The sequence below is a fragment of the Carya illinoinensis genome, chromosome 1, assembly GCF_018687715.1.
Source record: "Carya illinoinensis cultivar Pawnee chromosome 1, C.illinoinensisPawnee_v1, whole genome shotgun sequence".
NCBI classification, from domain to species: domain Eukaryota; kingdom Viridiplantae; phylum Streptophyta; class Magnoliopsida; order Fagales; family Juglandaceae; genus Carya; species Carya illinoinensis.
The window spans coordinates 18,422,406-18,434,116 of NC_056752.1; the positions used below are offsets into that span (position 1 = coordinate 18,422,406).

Here is an 11,711-nt window from a genome sequence, read left to right on the forward strand (position 1 = left end):
TTCCCAAATTCACTATTCAACCTCCTTCAGGTGGAGATAGAAACCTATTACACCTTTGAACAACACCGTTACAAAGGATCCGTGTAGAACACCCTCTACACTTGCAATCACCTTACACGTGGTGATTCAACTATTCCCCGTGTAAAATACTTTCTACACACACAAGGGTTATACACACCCTTTTTCTGATACAAGAACTGATAGTGAGTAGGTTATCAGAAAACACTCCTCAATGAGTGAAATAAGAACAATACAGCGCAAACTATATCTCTCAAAATGAATAAGGATTAAGGCTCAATGCTTAGAGAATAGAGAATGAAAGTTTTGAATGAATGTTGTATGCTCTTGGTGTTGTAAATGTGAAGCTCTCAAATGATCTATTTATAGGCATATGAGACTTCATTCAAATTTAAAAAGATTCACATGTCAAAGACAACATCATTCACTTTTTCAAAAAATTCAAATAAAAGGTTCTTCTTTTTCAATTGTCAAAGACAACATCATTCATTTTTTTCAAAAAAGTCAAACCTAATCTTTTACTTTTTACATATGACAAAAGGAGCACACTTTCCTTTTTAAAAAATTCAAACCTCATCTTTTACTTTTTGTATATGACAAAATGAGCACACTTTACTTTTCAAATTTTTCAAACAAAATCATCTACCTTTTGTATAAGTCTAAAAAAGCATCAATTACTTTTGAAAATATTCAAATAAAACATGCACATGTGAAAGATGACAATCAATCATCTTTAATATTTTTAAAGTTCAACCCTTTAATCAAGGCATGCACATGTAAAAGATGACAATCAATCATCTTTCAAAATTTTCAAATTTAATTTTCAAAAATATTCATGCACATGTGAAAAATGTATTTTAATGCTTTATGATAAAATATTAATTTTGAGCATTAATCCTAATTTCGAATTTTGAAGAGATTTACAACATTACTCTATAATTTTAATGTGAACTTGTTCCCTTCTTGCTCATGCTTGTTTCCTTGATGTGCTTGACTCCATTGTGTAGACAACTTGAGCTTGAGACTTTTTTATTTTTTGAATTCATTTGTTATCATCAAAATCCATGTGTAAATATATAATTACACAAAACTTGAAATCTTGGGTTCAACAGTTAGTAATACACTAATATTATTAGTCTATTAATATATAATAAATTAGTAAATTTACACAAAAAAAAGTAAATTAGTATATGGTATCAAAAAAATATATTATGATAGTAATATATACTTTATAATTTATATCTAGTCTAATTGTTGGTTGTTAGTATCTAATCTAAATTAGTATATAGAGTATATCAATGTATTATGATAGTTATTAGTTAATGCATAATGAGGATTTTTTTTAATACTTATATAATAATATTGTGATATATTAAATAATTTAATATATGTACATGTTATTAAATTATTTACTATAACTAATAATACACTATTACACTAGTACTAATACTATAATTGTATTCACTAGTAACTATACTAGACTACTAGTAGTATTACTAAAATACTTTATGTTAGTGATAAATTGATAATACCATATTAAATAATAGTAATACTCTTATTAAGTATTAGTTATAGCTATATAGCCTATGTTAGAATTTAGACTATATAATTGACTAATAGTATTAGTACGATTATATAAGTATATTGTATAACTATATATTAGTATTAATTATAGGGATTATTATTAATAGTAAACTATTAGTATAGCTATATATTAATATTACTTATAGTAATTTAATATAACTAGATTAGTATAAGCATAATTATAGTCTATATTATAATATTAAACTATTAGTATTAGTCTAAATATTAGTATTAGTATATAATTATAAATATTAGTATTAGTTAATAATTTTATAAAAAATTATATAATTAATTTATAAAATTATTTATATAAATATTATATATAAATTATATATTATTTTTATTTTTTATTCGGTCTGGTCTAAGGTGAAAAACTCTTAAACTGGGACCGGATAGAATGAATTCGATCCTCTTAAAATTGAATCAGACCAAGTCCAGACTTTGTCCAGACCGACCAAATCTCACTTCTATATATTTTTAAACTTATCTTAATATTTAAATTCATTTAAATTCATATTAAATAAACTCAATAAATATTTCAAAAAAAAAAAAAAAAAAAAATAAACTCAATAAAACCCAATCTACCGTCTTTACTCGTTACCATTCGGTGAGCTGCGTTGAAGTACTGTCCTGGTCTTGATAAACAAGGTGAGTAGGATGATTTCTATTTTCAATGTTTTCATGAGACGAAGCAAGCGTGAAGGATTGGAAGTGAAATATTATTTTCTTCCATTCACAGCTCTACAGGCCGAACAACCCTGTGCCAGTCGACACACGGGAAAACCGAGAATTTGAAAAGCTTGGTCCCGGCCCTTCAGTCCTTTTACGACTAAAAAGGACATTTGGGAAAAAGATCTCTACTATATCCCATCTGTAAAATCTTGTGTTTCCAGAACCAGGCTCCGGCAGTCTCGCTTTCGTTCTTCTTCCTTCTCTGTCAATCAACAAACTTCTTCAAACGGCCGCAAAAATGGTCTGTGAATTTTCAGCGAACTGCATACCATCGTCTTCTTCAGTGACGCAGACTGTGTCGGTGGGAGGGGCTGAACAAAAGGAGGGCAGCATATCATGCACCACTTTCAATATTCTGGCTCCCATCTACAAGCGACTGGATCAACAGGAGCAGGTCTGTATTTCTACTACTGAAATCTCACTATTGTTCTCGTTATATAAGCTTCTTTGGATCTCTCTCTTTTTGTTGGGGGTGGAGCAGAATCAATGTCTTCGGGAAAGCGACTTCAGGGCGTTCTGGATGGGCCGGAACAGGGCAATTTTGGATTGGTTGCTTTATGAATCGTCCTCCAATATTATATGTCTTCAGGTTACTCCCGCGCCCTGTTGCTCTTCTTTGCCTGATTCTGCTTACGAAACTGGCATGCCTTGTTCAACTTTGCTAATTTAGGACCCCTTTTTGTTTCGTGATTTTGTTTTATGGATAGGAGTTCTGGGTTGGAAATGAAGAAATTGTGCGTATGTACCAGGAGAGGCTCGGTGATGCAGGCTATGTTTCTTTCAAGCTTGCACGAACCAACAACCGTGGAGATGGTAACATACAACTTCTTCTTTAATGTCAATTTTCATATATTTCAACTTGTCCTGCACCATTCCAGTAGCTGCACTATCTAATTTTTTATTTTATTTTATTTTTGCTGACTGCTGAGGATGCGTTATCTAATTTGCTTTTACCCAAGTAGACTTGACAGAGTTCTCGTGGATTTCTTTTAGGGGAAAATGTTTAGTCGTCTAGTTCAGGTTGGATGATTAAGAAATTAGGTGCTGACAAAAAAATGTAGCATGCCTTTGATTTTCGCTTTCTATGCGTTAACAGAGTTCTCGTGGATTTGACAGCATATCTATCTCAAATTTTTTATTTGTATTAGCTGCCAGTTCTTCTTTAAACGACATCAGATCTCACTATGAGTGTGAGTGTGTATACACCCACCCACCCACCCACCCACACACACACACACACACACATATTATATGGTGTTTTTATCATATGACCTGCTCAGGAGCTAGTGTCTCATATATCAACATTACCAAGATTTTTAATTAGTTACATATGTTCAAACTTTCATTGTTATTACGACGTATCTGGTTAGTTGATGAGATTCTTTTTATGATGTAAGTGAGCTTTTATAAACAATTTGTGTTGTTCTATGGATTGAGATACTGTATTTGCTCCATGCAGGTTTGCTAACAGCCATACATAAGAACTACTTAAGTGTTCTTAATTATCGAGAGTTGCTTTTCAATGACTTTGGAGACCGTGTTGCTCAGCTGTTCCATGTTCAGTCAGTTATCCCTTCTTTACAAAACCAAAAGGGTAACATTCCATTAGAAATCCTTATTGTGAACACCCACTTGCTATTTCCTCATGATTCAAGTCTCTCTCTAGTAAGACTGCGTCAGGTATGCATGTTTTTCTTTAAGTTATTAACTAATCTGTTCCTGTGATCATGATTTATGTAAGTACACTAAACGTGGTTCACTAATCATGGTGTTTAATACTATATTTCTAATAGGTTTACAGAATACTGCAATTTGTGGAATCATATCAGAGAGAAAACAAGCTCAAATCAGTTCCCATCATACTATGTGGGCGAGTATCATTTTTTTCTTTTTCTTCTTTCTCCATTTTTTTCACCCCCGAAATTTGATGTTCCATTATTAATTTGATGTTCCATTATTAAAAGTTCTCTTTTATAACCTTTGAGATGGATATCTTTATAATGCAATCATTTGTGTTCTGCTTTATTCAGTGACTGGAATGGAAGCAAGCGTGGGCATGTTTACAAGTTCCTTAGGTCACAGGGATACGTATCATCATATGATACTGCCCATAATTATACTGACAGTGATGCAGATGCTCACAAGGTTTGGTACCTTTACTTACAAATTTAGTTCTCTTGAATTTACTTGGCTACCCAATGCCTTAATAAATGATGCTAAATGATAATATTTTATGTTCTTTCTCATTGCATAGGCAAAAAAAAAGAAAAAAAGAAAAAGAAAAAAAAAAAGAAGACATTGTCAATTGATTACATCTTTTGAATCTCTCTCTCTCTCTCTCTCTCTCTCTCTCTCTCTCTCTCTCTCTCTCTCTCTCATTTTGCAGTGGGTTAGCCATCGCAATCATAGGGGGAACATCTGCGGTGTTGATTTCATTTGGCTTTGTAATCCTAACAAGTTGCTCAAACCATTAAGAACGAGTTGGGCTGAAGCAGTTTTTGGTATAATAAAGGTGCGTAATTTTATGATCAGTAGAAGTGAAACATACTAATTTTTTTTGAGAAAAAAAAAAAAAATCCCTGTTTCCAGGATAAGGGGGAGAAATGTCCCTCTTGCCACTTTCCTGCCACGAGAGATGAAAGCTTGTAGTTTATGTTATGTAATGGTGAATAAGTACATTTGACTACCCCCACAATACTTTTGTATGATGGTCTAATATTTAAATAAAGTAATTTCAGAGTGGGATCTATTATGCAAAATATTAGTTAGCTCTAAAACTTCTACACTGTTGATTTCTTTGTAATGGTAATTATTTTACCTTGATTTCATATTTCTATGTAATTACTTATATCCCTGCCTTCAGATGTGACAAGAGGAGCTCCTTTTGAAAACATGATTCAATAATAGGTAAGTGTATTTCAAAACTTTTACAGCAGTCTTTGCTGTGCCGTTCAACTACAAACTCCACCCAGCCCCCTCCATGCTCCTCACCAGTCTTTTTTGCAATTATAACCCTTTGCAAATCTGCTTGACACGTCTAGGTTCTTGTCTTAAAGTTGTATCTAAGGCTTGTAGCATACCTACTGCAGTCTTGGTTAGCGATTAAAAAAAAGAAAGAAGAAAGAATACTTACTGCTGTCTTGGTTGGATTGAACTGATTTAGCTCCTGGGTTTAAACTGGAGATTTGGTGACGAAACTGAGAGAAGTAGGACCTATTACACAGCTTGTTTGCGGTTGTATATTGTGATAGAATTGGCAATGGCAATGAAAACATACTATGCATGGTATGCTACAAACAACCCAATATTTTTATCCTGACAATAGTCCAAGATGGTGACATTGGTGGCAATTGTGTCTGAGACATCTCAGCCCTGCTTGTTGGTAATGAGAAGTGTCAAGTGCTTGGATGTAGTGACTCTCTAATTTACCCTTTTTACTCTTTTGTCACTTAATATGTGATTAAACTTAGGGAATGAAACTTTAGGCCACCTCTGGTCCCATTCTGGAGATTGAGTTTAGAGACTATGTATATCTTGGTCTGGCAAGTTTAGTTCTAGAGCTATGCACACCTGACTCTGAAATTTTCCTTGGTTCCCAGTACCTGCTCCGGAAAACGTCATTGGCTGAAGGTGATGCATTTGGCTTTCTCAAGGGTGAGAACCAGGGTGATTTTATCACATATTCTGCATTCTGTGAAGCACTGCGCCAGGTACTTATTTTTGCTACTTCAGTTATCAGAGATGTAAATTCCAGTGAAATATATAGGTTCACCATAGTGAGACCCCATGCAGGTGAATTTAATTGGTCTTCCCTTCGGGCTTAGTTTCCAAGAGACAAAGGATCTGTGGGCCCAAGCAGACATCAATGAAGATGGTATTATTGATTATGAAGAATTCAAGGTATCTTTAACCGCTAAATTGTGGAATATGTCGTAAATTTCCATCCATTTAATTGCAGTAGCCAAATATAATGAAGAAGATTGTCTTTCCAATTGATCATTCTCTGAAACCTGGATACAAGAATCTGCTTGTGAAATATGCCAAATCACATCATTACTGCAAGATAGATACAGTAAATAAGAAAATAGGTGTATGTGGTTTTACATATTGTCAATGCCAGCTTGGTGTCTCTGGGCAAGCTTGGACATGTGTCTAGACTGGCATATTTTGAGTTTCCCTCTCTCTCTCTCTCACACACACGCAGGCTATTTATATGATGTTCATAGTCTTAGCATGTAACATGTTCATCTGTTAACTCCATGTTGCACTCCCACATGCTCAGTGACTTTGCTTTAGAATAACATGATAACATGTTACTTTGTAGCAGAAGATTTGGAATCCGACTTGGTCAGAGCAACTAGAGGAGCATCTTGAGACAAATATAAAAAGCCCTAAACAGGGTACTGATGAGAAAGCCATCGGTTTCAAAGTGAAGAATGCGGTTTTCTTCCCCCGAGAAGTGGAGCAAGGAATATGGCCTGAAAACTACTCTCTTTCTGATCATGCCTCACTCACTGTTGTCTTTTCACCTGCATGTCTGCCTTGTTCTCGAGTCCAATAATCATAAATAGGCACATCTGTAGAGAGAAGACTAGCGAAATGAAGGGGATGCTCGGAGAATAGGATGAGATAAAAATTTCGTAAATAATATTAAGATGATTTGTGAATGGTAGCGAGATAGTTTGAAAAATGAGATAGAAAAAGCTGAATAAAAAATATTATAAAGTTAAAATATTGTTAGAACATAATTTTTTTATATAATTTTTATTTTGGGATTTGAAAAAATTTGAATTGTTTTTTATTTTTTATTTGAAAGTTTGAAAAAGTTGTAATGATTAGTTTGAAAGTGTTTGTTTGAGAGATATTTAGAAATGAAATGAGATGAGATGGGATGGGATGGGATGGAATGGAATGGAATGAGATGAGATATACCAAAACTATTTCCAAACATCACCTAACGGAAATGGTTTGGGAGAAAGGCAATGCTTGCAAAAATGCTTGGGAGAAGACAAAAATGAAATGCTTTGAAGAAGATGTGATTTGCGAAAACTTTATGCTTGGAAGAAAACGAAAATGGTTTTATGAAAAGGGAGGATGAAAAGGGGGAAAGGAGAGAGTGCAGTCAACGTAAATTGGGGGGGGGGGGGGGGGGGGTGGGGAAAGAAAAAGGAAAGTGAGGAGGAGAGGTGCAACATAAACCAATAATGAAAGGGACTCAATATTTTTCAATCTTGATCGAGGAAGAAAACAATGAGAGAAGAGGGGGGAAGAAAACAGAGAGAAGAGGAAGAGAAGATCGAGAGAGAGAGAGAGAGAGAGAGAGAGAGAGAGAAGTTGATGAAAAATTATAAAATATTATTTGGTGCTACTACAGTAGCTCGCCTTACTTGGAGAGGCACTAATAAATACTGTAGCATAAATGTCAAACTTCATGTATATAGCTAGTCCAATGCCAGATGGTTTAAGCCTAAACTAGCCAAATTTTGCATTGGCCGAGCATTTAGCCAGGCCGATGCCAGTGCTCTTACGTTCAAGACGATGAAATGCTTTGTAAAAAAATTATGGGAACAGTTATCGTTTAAGCCAGTTTTTTGGGGCCAAGATGGAAAATACTTAAGTTTGTTTTATATTGTGAAACACTTCACTGGAAAGTTGAAACAGCTAACTGTAAGGGATTTTATGATGCAAGTATGACTTAATTCATATTCGTATCGTTTATGATCCTTTTGTCATTAAGTGTTAATCCCATTTCATTACAGCATGGCAGGCTTATCGGTGGCAGTTGGTATTACGACTTCCAGCTCAGCATGAAAATCCTAAAAGTTTCTAGTTTCATTTGTAACTAATTCAAGTCGGTTATTGCCAAGAGCTTAATGGCATACAGTTCGGTTCTTCAAATGGAAAATCTGGGTTCGAAATCCTCCACTTCCATTGTATAAAAAAAATAAAAAAATAAATTCAACTAGGTTATCTTACTACAGCCTTGCTGTCAATGTATGTGTCTACAATCGATTCATTAATAATGTATGAAATCACTCTCTCAATTGGCTTTAACATGGCATCAGAGATAAATTTACGAAGTCTCTCACGTCCGTTTCTTCGATGGCTGCTTCTCCCTCTTCTTTGTCTTTCTTGGTTGACAATCTTCAAAATCCTTATTATTTCCATCATAGAGAAATGTATCTCAGCCACTTCTTGTAGATAACTACCAGACCTGGAGTAGGTCAATGTTGATGGCGCTAACAACCAAGAACAAGGCCAGCTTCATTGATGGTACTTGCGTAGAACCTTGTGATGTGAATGCTCCTCTATTTTTTGCTTGGCAACGATGCAACACTATGGTTTTATCATGGTTGTTGAACGTTGTATCTAATGAAATTGTTGCTAGCGTTCTTTACTTGAATTATGCTGAAGAAGTATGGATTGATCTTAGAGAGCTTTTTACACAAAGTAACGGATCAAGAATTTTTCAACTAAAGAAGTCGATTACTTCATTGTCTCAAGATCAAATGACTGTTAGTGCTTGTTTTCAAAATCCAATGGTCTTTGAAACTTCTTCTTGATTTTCAACAGCAAGAACATGTGATGCAATTCTTGATAGTGTTAAATGAAAGTTTTTCTCGAGTTCGAGGCCAAATCTTGCTTCTTGATCCACCATTTTTGTACTCCAAGAAGAAAGACAGAAGGATTTACATTCTATTGGATCTTTGACTATTGAATTTGCTACATTGGTCAATAAGGCAATTCCTAGTAATTTTCGTGGTGGAATTTTTTTTTTTTTCGCAAAAAGAGAAACCATCCTACTTGCACACATCACGATATTCACTTCAAGTGCTACAGGCTACAATCTGCACGGATAGTCTCTTGGTTTTCATTTCAATCATACGAAAGAAGTTGTCACTTCAAATGTGAATCGCGCCTTTGGTTTACTTGACCAATGTGGCGCTCCCTGGTCCTCGGCTGTGGTTTGGCGAGCAACTATAGTGCTTCGGATGCATGTTGCAAGAGTTACATCCCCTTACACACGTAGAGGTCCTATGTGCTCATATGCTAAGTACACGTGTGTATAAAAGTCATAGTGGACTAGAGATTTATACATTACCATCAATAGCAATATCCATAAGTCACGACCACATCACCATTTAAAATATTACAGACCAAGATTTGTTCATCTCCTAACACAAATAATATTAAACTACAAATTGTTTGCTGCACAAATACAAATAAACATCCTAAATTACAAGAGATTATAAATTTAGTGGGAACAAGGCCCCCATGCTATTTCTGAGCTGCACTGATCATTCTTCCTTGCAGTAATCGTTTTGAGCTACATATGCATCAAAGTCTAAAGTTGTGAGGAGAAAAACCGTAGTGAGACTTATGGTGAGATTTTAATGAAACCTAGGTAAGCTAAACCTAAGACAACAATATTAATGCAAGAAATGACAATGAATATAAATGCATAACTTTCAAGTAAACAACAGGAAAAATCACACTTGGCATAAGTATGCCGAGGTTCCAACCTCCAAGCAAAATAAAGAAACCATGAATCAGTGTAAACATTACTGAGTACTTAGTGCCAAATCATCTCATCGTAAACTTCGCCGAGCATCCAATGCCTGAATTATCACATAACATATCTCTAACAAACATCTTAAAGTTTTTATTTTTATGATTCTGATTGAGCTAGATGTCCTGATACAAAAAAGTCCATTACAAATTTCTATGTTTTCCTTGGAGATTCATTAGTTTCTTAGAAGTCAAAGAAGCAAAGCACTGTATCTCACTTCTTACTTTTTAGCAGAAGCTGAGTACAACCCATGGCAACAGCTACTTGCGAGATTTCTTGGATTCTTCACTTGCTCACCAATCTTCTTATTCCCCATCCACAAGTTGCTCTACTTTTTCTATGATAGTCAAGCAACTATCCACATAACTACTAATCCTATATATCATGAACTGACTAAGCATATAGAAGTAGATTAACAAGAAAGAATATTCAAGCTGTCATCATTCACACCTTACATGTCAAGTCTTATCATTAACTTGCTTACTTTCTTACTAAGCCCCTTGGTTATGTTCCTTTTACTACTCTTCAATTCAAGATAGGTGTTCACAATCTGCACGATAAATCTTGAGGGGCCTATTAAGACTTCCAGCTCAACATGAGAATTCTAGACGTTTCTAGTTTTTTAATAATCCATGAAATCATTCTCCGTCTCAATTATTTTTAACAATTGGGTTAAATTTATCTTTTATTTTTAATTTGGTTTGGATTAGGAGATGCGATGAGATAGTTTTAAATGAAAGATAAAAGTTAAATAAAATATTGTTATTATTATTTTGAAATTAGAAAAAATTGAATTGTTTATTATATTTTATTTAAAAATTTGAGAGAGTTTAATGATAAAATGAGATGAGATGAGATGAGTTAAAATCACATTCCAATCCGAACCAGTATAATTAGTTAGGTTGAAACTACCTTGAAAGATTTGAGGATTTCAAGAATGTTGACAATGAATTGGAAAGTAGTAGCGTCTATTCTTGAAAATGAATGGGAAAGTGGTAGCATCTAGAATATATGCATGGTTCTGCATTTTTTTAAAAAGAATTTATTCATTTCATAATTTGTTAATTTATTAAGTATGGCATCAAATGATTTGCAAATATATAAAAGGGATGTTTGAGCATAACCCCCGGTGCTTTTCCTCATTTACGATTAGCCCCCTATATTTTTTTAGGATTAAACTCCTCGTGGTATTAAATAATTTGGATTATATCCTTCCGTTACATTTTCTATATATTTAATGGATGACATATCATTCCGTGAGTCCGCCACATGTCAAATTGTTATTTCTTATTTTTTAAATTCAAATTCAAAGTAAAAATAAAAATAAATGAATTTTTATCATTTTTATAAAAAAAAGATAAGGAAAAAGAGACAATTAGAGGTTTGTGGGAGGGGAGAGCTCCGTCCCAACTGGCGGCCACCACGTTAATTTGCGCATATCGTACTCTTATTACTTCATTATGTGCTTGAAAAACTCCAACCAAGGTTGATGAAAGAGCTCTCTCTCTCTCTCTCTCTCTCTCTCTCTCTCTCTCTCTCTCTCTCTCTCTCTCTCTCTATATATATATATATATATATATATCTCTCTGACCAAATCTTTTGCCATTTTATGTACCTATGAACAACAGTCTTGTAGGCAAACTGGCCATGGATTGAATGCTCACAGCCTCACAAAATGGAAGAGGAGATAAGACTCAATTGGGAAATAGTTATGCGAGCCTTATGATGCAATGTTACCACACTTCTAATAAACCACATCATTTATGTTCGTAAGATCATTCGCATTCGACACTACATCTCTCCTCTA

At 34.3% G+C, this 11,711-nt stretch overlaps 1 protein-coding gene across 5 annotated transcripts; it reads left to right on the forward strand.

Annotated features, from left to right (window-relative positions):
* Nucleotides 1–2,135: 2,135 nt before the first annotated feature.
* LOC122312564 (uncharacterized calcium-binding protein At1g02270-like) lies at nucleotides 2,136–7,077 on the forward strand. Of its 5 annotated transcripts, none has more exons than XM_043127211.1 (10): nucleotides 2,136–2,250; nucleotides 2,342–2,923; nucleotides 3,042–3,147; nucleotides 3,794–4,014; nucleotides 4,128–4,204; nucleotides 4,365–4,479; nucleotides 4,721–4,846; nucleotides 5,934–6,044; nucleotides 6,127–6,234; nucleotides 6,659–7,077. In XM_043127211.1, the coding sequence occupies exons 2-10, from the start codon at nucleotides 2,573–2,575 to the stop codon at nucleotides 6,893–6,895; spliced, it is 1,452 nt and encodes a 483-aa protein (XP_042983145.1). In that variant the 5' UTR covers nucleotides 2,136–2,250; nucleotides 2,342–2,572; the 3' UTR covers nucleotides 6,896–7,077. The 5 variants fall into 5 exon arrangements, with proteins under 5 accessions (XP_042983145.1, XP_042983154.1, XP_042983142.1 ...); XM_043127220.1 differs by lacking the exon at nucleotides 2,136–2,250 and having other exon boundaries at nucleotides 2,260–2,728; nucleotides 2,816–2,923; XM_043127224.1 differs by lacking the exon at nucleotides 2,136–2,250 and having other exon boundaries at nucleotides 2,262–2,728; nucleotides 2,816–2,923; nucleotides 6,662–7,077.
* Nucleotides 7,078–11,711: the final 4,634 nt, after the last annotated feature.